Here is a 21,058-nt window from a genome sequence, read left to right on the forward strand (position 1 = left end):
ATTTCTATCAATGTACTTATTCATGTTACATTACAATTAAAAGTATAAGCGTGTTTTGTGTTCAGATTTGTGAATTAGATTTCTTACGGTTGGCGTCTGTTTCGGTTAGTGAATGAATGATGTTAACCAAGGTTCCACTGATACTTTGACTGCATTGCACAATTTGGAAGTCAAGTTTTGTACTGAAATTGCGTGTAAATATTTGGGGACTCCCTGCTTTCAATCCTGTCCTCCCACAACCGACTAAAACGACAGGCTGGGTTTCCATGTATAGCTGGAGCCAGAACCTCCCAGAGGGGGAGAGTCGGCCCCCACACTTCCTCCAACATCTGCCCCAGCACAAGGCTGCGTGCTAGGCCCCCTGCACCTCTCCACTTTTGCAGCAATTTGTCACGTTTCCTGTCGTCGCTGCGTTATACGGCAGATGCGTGTTGACTATATTCATCGTGTTAAGCCGCTTTGTTAACTTCGACACAAGAACAGACAGCGTCATGAGGGAGAGGGGGGACAGACAGACCCCGGGGGGAGCGATGGGCTTTAAGTTTCATTTGAATCCTACTGTCATCTGTGAGGTTCAAAACACAAAACACAACTTTTACCACAAATTGGAATCTTCATGGGCGGCACGGTGGTCTAGTGGTTAGCGCGCAGACCTCACAGCTAGGAGACCAGGGTTCAATTCCACCCTCGGCCATCTCTGTGTGGAGTTTGCATGTTCTCCCCGTGCATGCGTGGGTTTTCTCCGGGTACTCCGGTTTTCCTCCCACATTCCAAAAACATGCTAGGTTAATTAGCCACTCCAAATTGTCCATAGGTATGAATGTGAGTGTGAATGGTTGTTTGTCTATATGTGCCCTGTGATTGGCTGGTGACCAAAGCGGTAGAAAATGAATGAATGAATGAATGGAACCTTCATCTGCCCACAAACTAATCAGGACTTCCTGAAGAAGAAGAAAAAGACGATGGTGGTGGTGGTGCACCATGCAAGCTTTTTTGTCTTGCATGCAGCCAGCAGCCTGCCTCTCTCTCTCTCTCTCTCTCTCTCTCTCTCTCGCTCCATGTCCATGAATAAATGATGACGCTTGGCTGTGAGTGAGGCCGGGAGGACTGTGCATCTGTCTGCACACACAAATGCTCTCTCTCTCTTAGAGAGAGAGAGAGAGAGTGTGTGTGTGTGTGTGTGTGCGCAGCCTCCAGTGCTGCTCGCCATTACCATTCCGGGCACAGCGCACCTCTGCTCCACACGCAGAAATGGAGCCGGCTCTGTGGTTGACAGGCGTCCGAGCGCAGGAGGAGGGGTGGAGGATGAGGATGAGGATGCATGACGGCTGCAACCTTTCAGGCAATCTGGATTAACTTGCTCCGAGAGAGAGAGAGAGAGAGAGAGAGAGAGAAAAAGAGAGAAAGAGAGAGAGGAATTAGGAACATCTGGCTGCAACCTCCCTCTCTCCATCCACAAAGGCGTTTTCTAGCTCTCTCTTTTTTTGGGGGGGGAGTTGTCGGGGGTGCGCAGTGGAAGAGGCGATCCTGCTCAGCCTCCAAAAAAGCCTCGGCAGGACCCTGCAGTGAGCTTGTCCACGCCGTGCGATGCTCCCATCTCTCCATCCTCCTCCTCCTCCTCTTCTTCTTCTTGAAGGACATCGACGTGCTGCCAAGGCCGGACACATGTCAGCGCGTCTGGGACTAAATTCAATACTGCTCCCCCGATGCTCGTCTTCTCCGCTGGGAAGGCGCTCCTCTTCTGACTGATGTGTCTCCGGCAAGGTAAACTGGCATGAATCACATGACGTGACATGCTCCTGTCAATCAATCGGCAACTCTTGTAATGGGAGGGGTCCTGAAGTGGGCATAGTTGCATGCAGCAACCCCCCTGCAAGGTCATTAGATTGCGTCTTCATGGGCTGTTGTCTTCTTCTTGTCCTCACGCAGGTGAGGTGATGGCGTGTCCATCACGGACATAACGTTAGCTAAGATGTCTGGTGCAATGATGCTTGTTTTACTGCCTCTGCCCTGAGGATGCACCGTTAGGTGCTTCTTCTCCCTCACCTCCTCTTCGTCGCTGCTGTGAAGTGATTGAAGCCAAGCTGATATGTAAATGCCGCCTCGGCGCAGGCAAGGTGTGATGGAGTCGAACTAGAGCTGATGAAACAAGCTTTTTTCTTCCTCTACAGATTTTTTTCCAGCCTGAGCGGCCTTGCTTGGTGTCAAGTGTTGGTTATCACACGGCTTATTATTCATGAGCGCCCGCAGGCACCATCGCAGCGCTCCATTCCTGCATGCCTGCATGCATGCATACATGCATGCAGGCAGGCCGGTTTTAGTATCTGATTGGTTGCTTGGCTGACAGGTGAGCTCCTTCCTGCACACCGTGCTAGCTTGACTTTCAATGACCCACATTTTGGCTCACTTGGGAGGAAAGCGTGTTGTTGCAGAGGATGTCCAACTTCCTTTCTGGTCAAAGAGAAGGGAGGTTCATCTCTATGGAACAGTCAGGGTCTGCACCAAAAACCTTCACATGGAAAGGTGGAGAACTTCTTCACCTTTCAGTGAACAGTGACTATCACTGTTATGGTTTGGCCTTTATGTAAATGGATTATTTATTTACTTTATGCAATGCAGATTTGGACTGAAACAATTCAGCTTTCATTGAAGAGGTTTCACCAAAATACTCAAACTCAATTTACTTGGGGGCCACTGGAGCTCGGGTCTGGGTGACACTGGGCCGCATCAGGTTCTCCAAAAAAACAAAAAAAATTAAAAAACTTTGCTTTGGTTCCAATTTTCTACAAGAAAAGCTCTGATAAAACATTCCACTTGTTGCCATGCCCCGCCCACATTTGATGGAACACCCTAAATCAGCGGTCTCAAACACACGGCCCGCGGGCCAAATGTGGCCCGCAGTACACTAGTTTGAGGCCCCCGCCTTGATATGAAAGTTTAATGTTAGTGCGGCCCGCGCAAGTTTGATATGGATGCTGTATGGTATCATGTACCCAGAAAAAATTATTAAGTTTGATTAATGTTCATGTTAAAGGGTAAATAACTGTTAATAGTTATCCTCCCTATCCGTGTGGAAGTGGTACGTTTTTGGCTATTTAAGTTGAAAGGAAATAACTTGAAGGCTACCGTTTAGGTCGCTAGCTCTCTAGTTTGCGAGTTAGCATGTGTCTCAAGACATATTGCAGTTGCGCAATATGTTGTAAATAAAATAAAGTATAAATGTGACTATAGTCGTGTTTTGTCATGTCTACAGGGCTCTAATAATGCTTTGTTCATTTTAATCTGAAAAAAATCATTTGTCTACCCACCAACTATATGTGGTTTCTTAAGTTTTTATTATTTGCTGTTTTATTATTATTATTATATTTATTTATTACTGATTAATTTTCTTTATTCTTGATTTTATTTTTTTATTTTTCATCTTATTTTGTGCAGAAAAATAAAAATTAAGATATTTGAGAACAGTGGAATGTTTTATCAGAGCTTTTATTGTAGAAAATCGGAACCAAAGCACTGAAAAAGTTTGTATATTTTTCTGTTTTTTTTTTTTTTGGAAAACCTGATGCGGCCCAGCCTTGCCCAGACCCTAGCTCCAGTGGCCCCCACTGGGTGAATTCTTTTCGGGTAAATTGCAGACTTTGCAGCAGCTTTGAAGGAGGATTTGTGGTGGTGTTATTTTAGCAGCAACCGTGTTGACTTTCTATGGAGTCCCCAGCCAGTGTAGTCATGATGGATTCAATTTAGCTTGTCCTTGTTTCCCCGCAAACACGACAAATAAAACCTGTTATGGAGCTTTTGTCTGCTCGCAACGTGGGAAGGGATTGAAGTTATTATTATTTTTTTTTAAAATCCCCTCCCAACCCCTTTTTCACTTCCTCTACATGAAATCTTGAGCGTCCAAGACGCAGCTGAAAATGAGAGTGTGGTTTCCGCTGGTTTTCGGCGGCTATGTTGATATTCCAGAGTGGTATTCAAGGTTTCTGCACACCCCCCCCACAAGAGAAAAATCCTGGGTCATAAGCCCCCCCCCTGCATCACATCAGGGGTGCGGATCGCACAGCAGCGGAATGCAGATTGCCGTTTTGAGACTTGTCTCCTGCTGCCGCTGCTTCTTTGTTTGCTGTTTGCTTGAGCGAGACGTCGGAAAATACGAGGAGGGTTGTGTCGATTTTTTTTTTTCCTGGCAAGCGAATCAAGGTTCTGTCTTCTTGCTCGGATGCCGTGCGAGGGAAAACACTTGCTAAAATGGCAGGGGAGAGTTGTAAATGCTGATGAACAGCACTTCTCTTCATGCACTCGGGTCTGCTTAGTATGCCATCCCCTTGGACACACACACACACACACATACACACACACATACACACACATAAACCTGATGATACAACAATCAGGCTTCAAGCTTCCATGTCCAATAAGAATGCCGTCACCTCAGATTTGATTGATGAAACGCTGAAATGCAAAGAAAAAAAAAGCCAAGTCCAGTCTGGGAAAGCCCTGCTTTCCCGTGCCAGGTAGGAAATGTAAGTAGTTATTATTTTTAATAAGTAAACCCTGATGAGTTGGATTGATACGCTTTGGGAAAACTGGCCTCGGTTTTCATACGTTTGTGTTTTCGTCCAACACATCGATATTCCACTTTAATGTCAACAATGTAACAGCCTAAGGATTGAATCCTATTTAACTCACAAGATCCCAGAAGATTAAAAACAAGATGTAATGTTGAGAAAACGCCTGGGTCCATATGAAATAACAATAAATGATAACTGATATAAATATTAATGATATACTGCAGTGTCATGCCAGGCAGGAAGAGAGTTCACTCTGTTTGTTCCATAGAAAAAAGGCATGAACAGAATGAGACCTTTTATCACTCAAACAGTCTCTTTGTCTCGGTGGGTGGAGGCGGGGCCGCTAGCACACAGAAGAGTGTAATGTAATTAGTAATTAACAATATATTTTTACCATACTTTTTTTTTGTTTTAACAACCAAATCCTGCTACACAAAAATGGCTGTCCACCTCAAGATGTGGACCCATTTCGCAGGGATCGGGCTGAGCAAGGGTCTCAAACTCAATTTACCTGGGGGCCACTGGAGCTAGGGTCTGGGTGAGACTGGGCCACATCAGGTTTTCCTGAAAAAAAAAAAAAACAAAAAGCGCATTTATTAAAAACAGAAAAATAAATCAACTTTGCTTTGGTTCAGAATTTCTACAAGAAAAGCTCTGATAAAACATTCCACTGTTCTCAAATATCTTACTTTTTATTTTTCTACACAAAATAAGATGAAAAATAAATAAACAAATTAAAAATAAATAAAGAAAATCAATCAATCAGTAATAAATAAATATAATAATAATAATAATAATAAAAACTTAAGAAACCACATATAGTTGGTGGGTAGACAAATGATTTTTTTCATATTAAAATGAACAAAGCATTATTAGAGCCCTGTAGACATGACAAAACACGACTATAGTCACATTTATACTCTTTTTATTTACAACATATTGCGCAACTGCAGGGTCTTGAGACACATGCTAACTCGCAAACTAGAGAGCTAGCGACCTAAACGGTAGCCTTCAAGTTATTTCCTTTAAACTTAAATAGCCAAAAACTTACCACTTCCACACGGATAGGGAGGATAACTATTAACAGTTATTTAACCTTTAACATGAACATTAATCAAACGTAATAATTTTTTTCGGGGTACATGATACCATACAGCATCCGTATCAAACTTGCGCGGGCCGCACTAACATTAAACTTTCATATCAAGGCGGGGGCCTCAAACTAGTGGCCGCGTGTTTGAGACCCCTGATCTAAAACTAAGGTGTTGTGAGCTGTATGAGAAATTTCAAGTTAATCCAGCTGACTTTGGGGTTTAACAGCAGCGCCATCTTGTGGTGTATTTGTCGTAAAAAGTTATAGCACGGGTGCCGCAGTTAAGGGTTGCATGTTCTGGCAAATGGTCAGCCTTTTGTGTGCCGCGGTTCCAGAGTAGAAGAGTTCCACCTGGTAGATTTGCTCATTAAACTAAACAGCGATCAAAGCCAAACTCGCCACCTTCACGCTTTCGCAGCTGGCGAAGGTATCAATAAGAGCAAAGAAGAAAAATAGCACGAGTGTGAACGGCTGTCTCTTACTCTTCACACACCATTAGCGAGCAACACCGCCCCCCCAACCCCCCCCAGTGTTCCGGGCTTTAACCAGAACCTCATTTGTTATCCGTGACTAAATTGTCCGGGTCCTCTCCTCTCCGGCGGGGATTCTTTGTTCTAAATGTCATTAGGTGATCTTCAAATGAGCCCCCTGATTGCATCTCATCCTCAAAGTGACGTTTTCAGTGTTGCCATGGCATCCAGGCTGTCACCCAAGAGTTATCGCATTCTATCGTTGGCAGCGAAAAAAAAAAAAAAAAAAGGACGGGGTGTCACAGTGCATACGCACATAAAGTGTTCATCAGGCGGCCATAGCAACATCCGTGTCGGCTCATTTTCTCATAACCGCGGAGATGTTTTTGCTGCTTTGCTGGAGCCATTTCGCAAAAAGCACTTCCTCTTTTGGCAGGCGTACGAGTCCGTCTGCAAGGTGACGTTCTTGGCAAGTCGCTGCCAGGTGCCACGGCCAGACGTCTCATTACACTCCTAAAAATGCTGGCTTGTTTTTTTTTTTGACCCAACCGCTGGGTTGAGCCTGTTGGGTCATTTCATTGGGTCATTTTTATTGAATTGGATATTCTCACAGCTAGGAGACCAGGGTTCAATTCCACCCTCGGCCATCTCTGAGTGGAGTTTGCATGTTCTCCCCGTGCATGCGTGGGTTTTCTCCGGGTACTCCGGTTTCCTCCCACATTCCAAAAACATGCTAGGTTAATTGGTGACTCCAAATTATCCATAGGTATGAATGTGAGTGTGAATGGTTGTTTGTCTATATGTGCCCTGGCTGGCCACCAGTCCAGGGTGTACCCCGCCTCTCGCCCGAAGACAGCTGGGATAGGCTCCAGCACCCACCCGCGACCCTCGTGAGGAAAAAGCGGTACAAAATGAATGAATGAATATACATATATATATATGGTACAGTAAAGTCTCGTTATATCAATATCGGTTATATCGAAGTACTGCTTATTACGATACTATTTTCATTTCCCGGCAAATTTCTAGTCTTTTATGATATAATTAGTTCCGTTAGTACGATACCCGGTTATTATGATAATCCGGTTACTACGATGCCCTTTTCATCTCCCGCCAGCCAATTTGGTCTGCTTATATCGATACAAAAGCAGCTTAAATCAATCTTTGCTTAAGGATTTCAATACCAAAAAAAGAACACGGCGAACGGCTGCTTCCAGTCAACTTTATTTTTCACACTTCCACCACCAGAGCGCAGCACACACACACCGATTCCCGCACTTCCTGGTTCACAGGTCATGCTCAACCCGCCCCACATAGCTGGCCAAACACATGCCTGCAACAGAAGAACCAACTGACATAGCATACACACCTATTCCAACGAAGACACAAGCGTACAAATACATGTATTTAATTGTGTTGTATTCAGATATCTTTTTATCGCTTGCAATAATCACTGTTTTTCATATGTACATGCTGGCGTTCGTGGTTTCCCTCGTGTGTATAGAACAATGTCGAGTGCATTATTGCCCACTTTTAATGCAGTTCGGCGCAGGATCGGATATATGGATAGTCTGGTTATATCGATATTTTTTCCGACTCCCGACAATATCGATATAACGAGACTTTACTGTATATTGGCAACCCAACTTGCTGGGTTGAAATAACCCAGCCGTGTAGTAAATATGAACCCAGCGTTGGGTCATATGAACAACTCAATTGTTGGGTTAAGAGAACCAACCCAACTTGTTGGGTTAAAATAACCCAACGCGAGGTTGGTCCAATATTTAACCAGCGTTGGGTTGGGAAACAACCCAGATTGGGTTGTTTTTAACCCAGCATTTTTAAGAGTCTATAGCCTCCCTTTCGCCGTCCCATGATTCCCTGCACAGACGCGCAGTGCCGAGGCTTTCGCCGCGTAATTTGGAGCATCTGAAAACATTTCCCCCGTGACCCCGCCGCCATCCCAGTAGTGTGCGGGATGAGGCACGCCGCTGGGTTTTTCTTAGAGAAGGCCACCCCTGGGGGAGCGTAGATAGGCCGTGCTGCTGCTGCTGCTGCTGTTTCCATAGCCGGCGCTACCTCTATTAGGCACAAATCCACCCACTGGCGCATGTGTGGGTGTGTGCTGTCAGTCTGTTGTGTTCTCCGAGGGCGGGAAGACATGCTGGCAGCAAGTAAAGCAACATTTGATGGACCGGGAAGGATATGATGGTCAATGCATCAGTAGATGATCTGTTTTCTGCTTTATTTGTGGCCCTCCCCGGTCACCCCTCCGTAATGAACAGCCCAATCTGCGGGATAATGACTTTCTGGCGGGTGGTGTGACATTTAAAGATGAAGTGTGTGATTGATGAATGCACGGATTGATTATCTACTTATTTGTTCGTGTACCTGATGAGTACAACCTGTTATGCAAATCTCAGCGGAACGCCTGTAATTAAATGCAAATTAGGAGGACAGCGACAGATATTTCCTGTCCTGTCTCTCGTCCTCGCTGGAGGAGAAGGCCTTTTGTACAGATTACACTCGGGAGCATTCACTTCACGTTCAGATGACTTTTCCCATGAAAAAAAAAAAAAAAACTCAATCTCCACAGAGTGAATCAATATCACGTCTTGAGCGCAATTCCAGCCTGGAAGTAGCAGGTCGTCTCCGCCTCATTGCACATCCACAGGCCTTGCCGGTCAGAGCAGCAAACATGAATATAAACACCTCATACCTCAGGCCCTATACGTATACACCTCAGACACGTACATATACACTTCAGGCCCTCATCAATGTGAACGTACGGATACTGGCGCCAATTAGACGCCATCCGGGGATGGATTTACGAAAATGGTCATGAGTTCCAGACTGTGAAGCCATCTTCAGCACCTGGAGCAACATGTCCACCGGCCTCCTGGAAACACTGGTATCACGCACTCCAGTCAGTTTTCACCTCATGAAGAAGAATCACTCGCTCCTTTTTATACACCTTATTTCCACTTAGGGCTTTTGGAGATTTTTGCAATAATTAGCTGATTCCAATTTTTTTTGCCACACTTCCATTTGTTCTTCTTGTATTTTGAATCTCTACTTAGAAGGTTCTAAGATCCCCCAGAGCAAAATGACATTTTTAACCTTCGGATCAGGATTATCATGAGTCTTGTCTCTCTCAATACTGACTATTACTCTGCCTTCTGATTGGTCCATGGTTTGTGATGCTAAAGGTTTTTCCAGGCGTAGATGAGATGATGTCACGGCAAGATGAATGACATGCTGGGTGTCCAATCAGGTTGCCGCTAAGTCATTCATGATCACTGGATCACTTGTGTGCATTTCATCAATGTCCCAGTCCTCAATATTCAATTGTTTCTTGGGAATGAATTCCCATAAAAAACGCGCTGATTCCAATTTGTGGAAGTTACGACTGCCGAGTGACATTTTTAGTTTGTCTTTTTAAACGCGGTGACAGCATGCATCTGAGGGAATTGGAATTTCTGCGTGGGACTCGGTGAAGTTGTCTCTTGCAAATGAAAAAAAATAGGTTGTGGAAGATTCACTGCGGCTTGATCAGCAGTATTCATGAAAAATGTCCGAGCCAGCAGGCTGGCTCCGATGGTATCATTTCATCATCAGCGCCCGTTTTAAATATGACCTCCTTCTGTCCTCCTTTGCTACATTTCCCTCAGCTGTCACAGGGTAACCGCCGCCATCGCCGTCAAGCCATGCAGTCTGATCTTTCTCCGCTACATAATCTTTCCTCCATTTGCCGACTGTCAAGGTTATTAGGCGGCAGGTGGGGTCACATGTCCGCGGCAAACAAGAGGACCTTTTGAATCATGACGCTATTCATTTGGCCGGGCTCCTTGCTGAGGCAAGACTTTTATCCACACTGTCAGGACCCGGCGCCGACAATGGAGGCATTATGAGCAAACCGCCGAGCCATAACCATAAATCAGACCTTCTCGTCTGTATTTAAAGGTTAGCCTTTAGGTTTTACTACAGTTTGTGGGATGAGATCTCTTGTTCTCCGTGTTTGATTGGATTGGTCTTCAATTCCGTGTGATGTGATTGTGCAGCCGCGGGGGCTTGAATATTAAACCTGCCAAATTTCACTCAAGGCCGCTTTCTGCACTTTTCTCGGGGTTTAGACTCTTATCCCCCCCCGATAAGGTCTCGGGATTCATCAAATGGACCCCCCTTATCCCTCATCTCTTACTTACGTGTCATAAGTAAGAGTAGCAGCGGAGAGGAAATCAATAGCACATCCTGGCAGAGCCACCGGGCCCAATCATCCCTGCCCCCTTTGGCCACATGATCCTTCCAGATAACCGTCTAATTCTCATCAGCACTCGGACTCACACTTAAGGCTTTAATCCCTGTGTAAGTGTAACGGCCTTTGTTAGGTTTCTGATGGACAAAAGAATGAAATAACCACAACGGGCCTAATGTAACGCAAATCCTGCCAGAAATGTAAATGAAAAGAAGCCCTTTTAACTAAAACCAACAATCGAAATAACACAAAACCACTTGAAATGACAAATGTATCAACATACAAACAATATACACAACACAGATGAACCAAATCTTAAACTAAACTAGAAAATTCCCGCGGAAATTTTGATGGGCTTGCCACCTGTGCTGTGAACCTCGGGCCCGGTGCGCCAACAGCTACCGTGCTAGCACCTAGCAAGACAGCCTCAAGTACCGAAAAGGTTGATGCAGTCCCATAGTGTCCCCACATCATGCCATGTGTCTATTTGCCCTTAGAAATTAGTAAATTTGCTAAAATGCTAACATGCTAACAGTCATCATGCTAGCACCTAGCAAGAGGGCCTCAAGTTTAGAAAGTGCCAAGGTTGTCCTATAACCTTCCTACATCATGCCATGTGTGTATGTGCCTTTAGACATGAGTAAATTAGCTTAAATGCTAACATGCTAACGGCTACCATAATAGCACCCAGCAAGATAGCTTCAAGTTCCAAAAGTCTTTAAGCAGTCCCACAGTGTCCCCACATTCATGCCATGTGTGTATTTGCCTTTAGACCTGAGAAAATTTTAAAAAATGCTAACATGCTAACAGTCATCATGCTAGCACCTAGCAAGAGAGCCTCGAGGTTAGAAAGTGCCAAGGTTGTCCTATAACATCCCTACACCATGCCATGTGTGTATTATCCTTTAGACATGAGTAAATTAGCTTAAATGCGAACATGCTAACGGCTACCATGCTAGCACCTAGCAAGAGGGCCTCAAGTTTAGAAAGTGCCAAGGTTGTCCTATAACCTCCCTGCATCATGCCATGTGTGTATTTGCCTTTAAACATGAGTAAATTATCTTAAATGCTAACATGCTAACAGTCATCATGCTAGCACCTAGCAAGAGAGCCTCAAGTTTAGAAAGTGCCAAGGTTGTCCTGTAACCTCCCTACATCATGCCATGTGTGTATTTGCCTTTAGACATGAGTAAATTAGCTTAAATGCTAACATGCTAACGGCTACCATAATAGCACCCAGCAAGATAGCTTCAAGTTCCAAAAGTCTTTAAGCAGTCCCACAGTGTCCCCACATTCATGCCATGTGTGTATTTGCCTTTAGACCTGAGAAAATTAAAAAAAATGCTAACATGCTAACAGTCATCATGCTAGCACCTAGCAAGAGAGCCTCGAGGTTAGAAAGTGCCAAGGTTGTCCTATAACCTCCCTACACCATGCCATGTGTGTATTATCCTTTAGACATGAGTAAATTAGCTTAAATGCGAACATGCTAACGGCTACCATACTAGCACCTAGCAAGAGGGCCTCAAGTTTAGAAACTGCCAAGGTTGTCCTATAACCTCCCTGCATCATGCCATGTGTGTATTTGCCTTTAGACATGAGTAAATTAGCTTAAATGCTAACATGCTAACGGCTACCATGCTAGCACCTAGCAAGAGCGCCTCAAGTTTAGAAACTGCCAAGGTTGTCTTATAACCTCCCTGCATTATGTCATGTGTGTATTTGCCTTTAAACATGAGTAAATTAGCTTAAATGCTAACATGCTAACAGTCATCATGCTAGCACCTAGCAAGAGAGCCTCAAGTTTAGAAAGTGCCAAGGTTGTCCTATAACCTCCCTACATCATGCCATGTGTGTATTTGCCTTTAGACATGAGTAAATTAGCTTAATAGTATGCAAGCCCATAGACTGCTGCTGCAAGCCCATAATAATAGCTAAACATCACAAGGAATAACAATATGGGCTTGCTCAGTAATGCAAGCCCCATAGACTGCTGCTTAGCAGCTGTCTTTAGCCACTCCAAATTGTCCATAGGTATGAATGTGAGTGTGAATGGTTGTTTGTCTATATGTGCCCTGTGATTGGCTGGCCACCAGTCCAGGGTGTACCCCGCCTCTCGCCCGAAGACAGCTGGGATAGGCTCCAGCAACCCCCCACACACCTCGTGAGGAAAAGCAGTAGAAAATGAATGAATGAATGAATAAATAATAAAGTGCATTTTTAACTCCGTTACATAAGCAAACATATTATCAACTCATGTCGTTTATCAAGCAATAAAGACCTGCTGAACTGCTACGCATGTTACGCTCTTAAACCCCACTCAGCTGTCATTCCCCTGCATGAAATTAACACGCTCCCAAATCCATCCCACACCAAGCAGTCAGTCGTGTGTCGCTCTCAAGTCAGCAGGTGACTAATTAGCTTCATGGCTAATTGCACGTCGTTTATTGTTTGCAGAGGCGCTCACTGACCCCCTGCTTACAAAGCCGGACTCGCTAGCGACTGACTATATATTTACAAAAAGAAACCCAACGTTCCTTCTCGAAGGGAAGATTTCTCCGAGCGAATTCCCCGGCAAGACAAATGAATGTTTAATAGAGATGACAAGAGCTCGTTGGGCTTGCTTTGCAGTCTTCCGCTGCTGGATAAACCGTTTCCCCTCTATCTGTCTCTCTCTTTTTGCCTTATCTTTGCAGGCGTAACAACGTGAATGACAAGTCCAATGGAGACCCTCCTGCTTTATCTGATTGTCCTCTGTGCGGCTGTCAGGGCCCACAAAGTTCAAGTCTGCCCGAGGCGCTGCATGTGCCAGGTGCTTAATCCCAACCTGGCCACGCTGTGCGACAAGAAGGGGCTGCTCTTTGTGCCCCCCAACATCGACAGACACACCGTGGAAATGCGACTCGGTGATAATTTTGTCACCAGCATCAAGCGCAAGGATTTTGCAAACATGACCAAGCTGGTGGACCTGACGCTGTCCCGTAACACCATCGGGACCATCGTTCCTAACGCTTTTAAAGACCTGGAGAACCTGCGAGCTCTCCACTTGGATAGCAACCGCCTGACGCGCATCACCAACGACACCTTCAGCGGCATGTCCAAGCTGCACCACCTCATCCTCAACAACAATCAGCTGACACACATCCAAATCGGGGCCTTCAATGACCTGACTGCGCTGGAGGAACTGGATTTGTCCTACAACAACCTGGAGAGCGTCCCCTGGGTGGCTATCCAGAGAATGTCCAGCCTCCACACTCTCAATTTGGACCACAATATGCTCAGCTACATTCCAGAAGGCACCTTCTCGGGTCTGCAGAAGCTCAAGAGGCTGGACGTGACCTCCAACAAGCTTCAGAAGCTTCCTCCGGATCCCATTTTCCAAAGAGCGGGCGCCCTGGCCACTTCAGGGATAATGGGGCCAACGTCCTTTGCGCTGAGCTTCGGAGGAAACCCGCTGAGATGCAACTGCGAGCTGCTCTGGCTGCGTAGATTACTACGAGAGGATGACCTGGAGACCTGCGCGTCACCGCAGCACCTCGCCGGACGCTACTTCTGGTCCGTGTCAGAGGAAGAGTTCCTGTGCGAGCCTCCTCTCATCACCAGACACTCCCAGGTGTGAACACAACTTCATCCATTCAGCTTTTCTCATATTGTCACATCAAATATATCATTGGCTAACCTTGAGCGACCTTCCTGGACCACGCCGCTAACAAGATATTCCTAAATATGTTCAAGGTTTAGCCAAAAGCTGATCTTGAAGGGGGGGTTTAATTAGCTATTAGCAGGTTTATGATGCAGCGAGGCTCCTATTAGGGTGATTACAGCCTTGACTCATGCATCCAAATAAAAGCATGCCATCAAATCCGCATCAAATGGCAGAAGCTGCAACGCAGGCCTCTTTTGCATAATTGCAGGCATTTATCTTTCAAGCAGTCGAGCGCATGTTTACCGCGACGTGCCGCCATATCGACTGCCCTAAATCGAGCTAATTCAACGTTACGACGATGATCAATAGTCGATTCTATTTAGAGGTTATAAAGCAGTGAAAGGCACAATGTGGTCAATACAGCAACCTCTTTTCTTACCTCATCCTCAGGAGCTGCGAGCTTTGGAGGGTCAAAGCGTCACGCTGCGCTGTAAAGCCCGCGGCGACCCGGACCCCATTATCCACTGGATCGCCCCCGACGGACGCCTCATGTCCAACTCCTCCCGGGCCACCGTTCACACAGACGGCACGCTGGACATCCTCATCAGCACCGTCAAGGACTCCGGTTGGTTGAAAGCATCCATTCTAGAGTACAACCAGAACATGTAGATCAGGGGTCTCAAACTCAATTTGGGTCTGGGCAAGGCTGGGCCGCATCAGGTTTTCCCAAAAAAAAAAAAAAAAAAAAAACGCATTTATTAAAAACAGAAAAATATACAAACTTTTTCAGTGCTTTGGTTCCGATTTTCTACAAGAAAAGCTCTGATAAAACATTCCACTGTTCTCAAATATCTTAATTTTTATTTTTCTGCACAAAATAAGATGAAAAATAAATAAACAAATCAAGAATAAAGAAAATCAATCAATCAGTAATAAATAAATATAATAATAATAATCATAAAAACTTAAGAAACCACATATAGTTGGTGGGTAGACAAATGATTTTTTTCAGATTAAAATGAACAAAGCATTATTAGAGCGCTGTAGACATGACAAAACACGACTATAGTCACATTTATACTCTTTTTATTTACAACATATTGCGCAACTGCAGGGTCTTGAGACACATGCTAACTCGCAAACTAGAGAGCTAGCGACCTAAACGGTAGCCTTCAAGTTATTTCCTTTCAACTTAAATAGCCAAAAACTTACCACTTCCACACGGATAGGGAGGATAACTATTAACAGTTATTTAACCTTTAACATGAACATGAATGAAACGTAATAATTTTTTCTGGGTACATGATACCATACAGCATCCGTATCAAACTTGCGCGGGCCGCACTAACATTAAACTTTCATATCAAGGCGGGGGCCTCAAACTAGTGTCCTGCGGGCCACATTTGGCCCCCGGGCCGCGTGTTTGAGACCCCTGATGTAGACTATATAGTTGTATCTAAACTTGGAGCTTGTTCGGTACTGTGGCTAGTGTACATAGACACAATAAGACAATAACACAACCAAAGTCACAGCTTACAACAGGCTAGCTGCATCTTATTCTCACTGCTCAACACTACCACGTTATTCCAGTGAATTTTCTTCATTATTTACATCTTTTTGACTTGTAAAATTTTTACATTTTTTGCTTTTGTTGGTATTTTATTAGTTTTCTTGTATTTTTAGAATGTGCTGAGAGCCAATAAAAAGACAGCCACAAGCCATAATTGGCGCCCAGGACGCACATTGGACACCCCTGCTTTTGGTGGTTAAAGACAGCGTAGAAGAAGAATGATGTGTACTATGTTGTAGTATTTATGAGTCAAATGATAAACTGCGGGCGGCATGGCGGTGGAGTGGCTAGCGCACAGACCTCACAGCTAGGAGACCAGGGTTCAATTCCACCCTCGGCCATCTGTGTGTGGAGTTTGCATGTTCTCCCCGTGCATGTGTGGGGTTTCCTCCCACATTCCAAAACATGCTAGGTTAATTGGCCACTCCAAATTGTCCATAGGTATGAATGTGAGTGTGAATGGTTGTTTGTCTATATGTGCCCTGTGATTGGCTGGCGCCCGAAGACAGCTGGGATAGGTTCCAGCACCCCCGCGACCCTCGTGAAGAAAAGCGGTAGAAAATGAATGAATGAATGATAAACTGCTGCTGCCACAGGTTAGCAAAACATTAGCCTTCTTGCTAGCCACTAAAAGTAACAAACAATATGCTCCTCAAGGCTTCTTGTTTCATCTCTACAAAAAAGTGGGTTGTATGTAAAAAAAAAAAAAAAAGCTAGGAATATTCATTTACTCAGTGTTGTGTTCTCACAGTCAGATATTCTGAGATGTACCACATTAAATACGCACTTAACGAGTGCTACTCTGGCTTTTATTATCGTTGCGCCGAACCTTTGTAATGTTTGTGCTCAATGAAGCCAAGCGGATGCTGTAAATACATTTCAATGTAAGCGTAATGGACCTAAACCGTGTGAGTATGCGGCAGAAATAGAGCCAAGTATATAACCACTCTTGGGATTAGCATATTGGACGCGTGTGCAGCGTCCCTACAGTACAACGGTGATAAAACCCAGCCGGATCGCTAACCTAATTAGCTGATCTCTTTCCAGGTTCTTTCACCTGCGTGGCCTCCAACCCAGCCGGCGAGGCCCAGCAGAAGGTGGATCTGCTCATCGCCAAACTCCCGCACATCGGCAACAATACGGCCGCCGAACGGGAACCCGACCCCGGCTCGTCGGATATCACTACGGTGACCAAGACAGGGGCAGAGGGGCCGGGCGGGGTGCCTCTGGGGAACGCTAAGTCCAGCCAAGAGAGGAAGGTGGTCATCGCCGAGGCAACGTCCAACTCGGCCATGGTCCAGTTTCAGTTTCAGCGGAACATTCCAGGGATCCGCATGTTTCAGATCCAGTACAACGGGACCTATGACGACTCTTTGGTCTACAGGTCAGCACAATACCAAACCTTTGGGTCTGGGGTCGAGACTTAGGGAACAGCTAAACTCAAAACGACCTTAACCACATGATTAAACATTCCATGACCCTGGTTTTACCGACTCAGGATGCCAAATCCCGACGGATGTTGGGACTCGACTGTCTTTGCGATTATATGCGGTGTCCATTAATCCTATCAGGAGTACTAATGCACTGCATCTGACTTCTCATTCTTCAACTCATAATCCCCTTTGCCGCCGTGTAGCATTTACTGCCTTGATAATGCTTAATCAACAAAATCAAAAAAAAAACAAAATGTCAGCACTAAGCTGCACGCATAGGAAGATGAAAGAGCAGTAAGCCCGTGATTCGCAAAAAAAGCATCCAAGGCGTCGCCAGGGCAGCATTCTTTCATCTCTTTCGGTTCTTACTTTAGCGCCGCCATGATAGGACGGTCACAAAATGCAAAAAAAACGTCGACATCAACACGATGCAGACACATGAGAGAGCTTAGACGTGTCAGAGAAACAGAAGCCCAAATAGTACGCTTTTATCGCTAATGACGGCGCGGGGAAAGAATCACATGTCACAACTGATGGCGTCTTAAATGGCACCCCGGAGATGAACGGCTGTCAACGTCGCCGTCAAAACAAACTCTAATCTCACACGCCTCTTTCTTTCTCCTCTCCTTCCCAACCCAGAATGATCCCGCCGACCAGTGAGAACATCCTACTGAACAACCTGGCGGCAGGGACGCAGTACGATCTGTGCGTCCTGGCCATCTACGACGACCAAGTGACCTCGCTGACCGCCACCCGGGTCATCGGCTGCGCCCACTTCACCACTGAGCCGCAGTACCTGAGATGCCATTTTATGCAGTCGCAGTTCCTGGGCGGAACCATCGTGGTCATCATCGGGGGGATCATCGTGGCCTCGGTGTTGGCTTTTATCATCTTTCTCATTGTGCGCTACCGGGTGTGCAACCAAGGAGACGCGGACAAGGTTAGCCTAGCATGATCCTTTGTGGCTTGTATTCCGTTTGGATCTACGGTATCAAGTAAAGGATGAAAAATAATGTCACATGCATCCCGGGGCCAGTAGTTGGTGGTGGTCCCATGGTAGTTTCTCACAAGTCAACACTAAATCATCCATCCATCCATCCATCCATCCATCTTCTACCGTCGGGTTGCCTAAGCTCAGACTTCCCTCGCCAAGATTACTTTGTCCTTATCCTCCCGGCTGATCCCGAGGCGTTCCCAGGCCAGTACAGATACAGTCTCTCCGGCGTGTGTCCTGGGTCTTCCTCGAGGCCTCCTACCTGTCAAATGTGCCCATAACACCTCCCCAGGGAGGCGTCCAGGAAGCATCCCGACCATATCCCTGAGTACCATCATCTGGTTCCTGTCAATGTGGAGGAGCAGCATTTTTACTCCAAGTTTCTCCTTATCTTTCTCACCTTATCTCTAAGGAAGCCGCCCAAAGAAGAAAACTCATTTGTACCCGCCATCTTGTCATATCGGTCATCTGGACATCTCTGACACCTAATTCCATTGTCACAAAATCCAAAAGTTGTCAAGCTAACCCAACACTATCAATGAAATCTGGTTTTCCCCCAAGGGAATAGCTCTCATTCCTGTCTTTCTCCTACTTCCTGTCAGGGGCTGGAGATGGGTGACATCCGTTCCCTGAGCAGTGACGGACAGCTTCAAAGCTGCGGGCTTCCTAAATCTCTCTCCAAGCAGGTCCTGCGTCCGGAGAAGAACGACAAGGACTGTCTAAGAGTTGCTTTGCCTCCGCTGGAGCCAGCCAAGCAGAGAACACCTGTCACTGCCACCGCCGCCAACGCCGCCGCCAACGCCAACACCAAACCCTGCGTCCCAGACTGCACGGTGTCCACATCGGCCGCCAGCCACAGTTGGCACCCGGCATCTCCGGGCGCCCCCAGAGTGAAACGTTCCACTGCGCCGTCTAAACCCTCCGAGGCACGCATGGCGGACATTGAACTCAACAACGTGAACCGCAATAACTCCTCACAGATACCGCCCGTCGTGGCACGAGTAACGCCCGGACAATGGACCGCAGGTCCCAGGGTTCCGCGGGCCCGCCAGGCACCGCGGCAATACATGACTGTGCCCGCCGGGGGTGTGAGAATGAACCGCAGACACTCCCTGAACGCGGACTCATCCAGGGAGCGCTTGTACGTGGCGTACCCCAAAACGGGAGCCAGCCTGCGGTCCAAGCGGAGCCTCTCCATGAGCGGCGAGCTGCCGCAGCTGCAAAGCACAACAAACATTCACCGGGCTCGAGACAAGTTGTCCAGGTCCGAGTGGCTTCTGGAGAGCACTTTATGATTTGGAGTATACTGCTTGCATCCTTTGGGTTTTTTTTTTTTTTTTCTGGATTGGATTTGTGGCCTGCTGTGGAAGCTGCCCTGAAGGTCGCCTGCACAACTCTTAGGGAATATTATGGCTTCACTTTTGTTTTTACACACTATAACCTATCAATGTCTTCTTTCGTAAGGGACTTTGGGCGGACCAAGAAAAGCACAAGTGTATAAAAGCACTCCTGTACAAATGTTTTGTTGCGTGTAAAAACGAAAATGCAGTAACCTGAGTGGACACTGTATGATACAGACGGTGGGGGGCGTGGCCTAAAGACAGACAGCAAGCACACATATTCCGAGAGTTACTGAATGTGCTTTACATCCCAGACGCAGCACAATGCAGCATTTTTTTTGTGGCACACGTTGACTCAGCCTTGATACTGCCCTCCGGTTTGAATCGATCAAATCGTTTCTATCATTATTTCATTACATAAAGACCCCAAAACCGCTTTGAATGATGACTGGCGCAGACGCAACGCCGCAACGAGCGAAATGAGAAATGATGTGGCGTTCTGCGTGGATGAGCTCCTGACCAATGAGACATTTCCATGCTCCTTCTTCTTCTTTTTTTTTTTTATAGACTTTTTTTTTTTTTACGTATTACCATGACATGCTGGTGTAAATTAACTTGTAAGCGAAAGGACAATTGCGGGTACGGGATTGATTTTGCTGTTGTTTCTGTTTGATGTTTAACAGTATAAATAAAGCCGTGATACAAGGGACGTTCCAAATGTCATACCCAACACTACCGTCGATGCTTTGCAGTAGCCATCGGGGAGCCACTTCCAGAAGTTTCCACCAATTTCTTTGGAGCTGTCAATCCTGATCAGGCTCATGTTTGTACCGCGGGGGGGGGGTTTTGTCGGCGGGATGACTACATCGGATTCGTAAATTGCGAGACGTCATGCCAACAAATGCCATTAATTAGATGACTCCGTCCTGAGTCACACCATATTTTTTTTTTTTAAATGGTGTTCTTCCCGCTTCATTAACGTCATCTAGGGGTCTCGGTCCACCCTATTAGGTACCGCACCCCCATGTCTGTGCTAGAGTACACATGACATTTGGACTGAATATCTCAAATCAAGGTAAATTGAATATTTTGGCCGATATTACTATTACTATGTTAGAACATTCATTCATTTTCTACCTTTTTCCTCACGAGAGTCACAGGGGTGCTGGAGCCGATCGCAGCTGTCTTCGGGCGAGAGGCGGGGTACACCCTGGACTGGTCGCCAGTCATTCACACTCACATTCATACCTATGGACAATTTTAACCTAGCATGTTTTTGGAATGTGGGAGGAAACCGGAGTACCCGGAGAAAACCCACGCATGCACGGGGAGAACATGCAAACTCCACACGAGGATGGAATTGAACCCTGGTCTCCTAGCTGTGAGGTCTGCTCGCTAACCACTAGACCGCCGTGCCGCCCTATGTTAGGACAATTTGTTAACATCTACTAAAATCTGAGATACTGGAACCACTCAGCACTTTTTCAAAAATATATTAAATCATTTTCAGTTTTGTGGGTGAATATGGTCTATTACTAGCCACAAATTATGTACATTTTTTTCATATCTTTTCCCTAACCAAACATACAATATAGTAAAATATAAGTATGAGGCAATGAAAAGACACCTTCAAAGACGATATGTAATATTCTACACTGGTCACCGACTGTCAGCAACGTCACACGGATG

At 45.8% G+C, this 21,058-nt stretch overlaps 1 protein-coding gene and 1 long non-coding RNA gene across 4 annotated transcripts in view; one reads left to right on the forward strand and one right to left on the reverse strand.

Annotated features, from left to right (window-relative positions):
- Nucleotides 1-21,058, reverse strand: part of LOC131107622 (uncharacterized) — a 32,490-nt gene that overhangs the window by 4,325 nt on the left and 7,107 nt on the right. The window contains exon 2 of the long non-coding RNA XR_009120283.2: nucleotides 14,472-14,677. This is a non-coding gene — a long non-coding RNA (uncharacterized LOC131107622). The remainder of the gene's footprint in view (nucleotides 1-14,471; nucleotides 14,678-21,058) is intronic.
- lrfn5b (leucine rich repeat and fibronectin type III domain containing 5b) lies at nucleotides 1,162-20,707 on the forward strand. Of its 3 annotated transcripts, XM_078798825.1 has the most exons (7): nucleotides 1,162-1,764; nucleotides 13,083-13,999; nucleotides 14,483-14,657; nucleotides 16,650-16,986; nucleotides 17,675-17,782; nucleotides 17,854-17,975; nucleotides 18,632-18,795. In XM_078798825.1, the coding sequence occupies exons 2-7, from the start codon at nucleotides 13,097-13,099 to the stop codon at nucleotides 18,646-18,648; spliced, it is 1,662 nt and encodes a 553-aa protein (XP_078654951.1). In that variant the 5' UTR covers nucleotides 1,162-1,764; nucleotides 13,083-13,096; the 3' UTR covers nucleotides 18,649-18,795. The 3 variants fall into 3 exon arrangements, with proteins under 3 accessions (XP_078654951.1, XP_057913791.2, XP_078654950.1); XM_058057808.2 differs by having other exon boundaries at nucleotides 1,170-1,764; nucleotides 17,675-17,975; nucleotides 18,632-20,707; XM_078798824.1 differs by lacking the exon at nucleotides 1,162-1,764 and having other exon boundaries at nucleotides 12,178-13,999; nucleotides 17,675-17,975; nucleotides 18,632-20,707.

Source organism: Doryrhamphus excisus, linkage group LG19, assembly GCF_037039965.1.
Source record: "Doryrhamphus excisus strain RoL-2023G ecotype Guam linkage group LG19, RoL_Dexc_Guam_v1.1, whole genome shotgun sequence".
In the NCBI taxonomy this organism is placed as follows: domain Eukaryota; kingdom Metazoa; phylum Chordata; class Actinopteri; order Syngnathiformes; family Syngnathidae; genus Doryrhamphus; species Doryrhamphus excisus.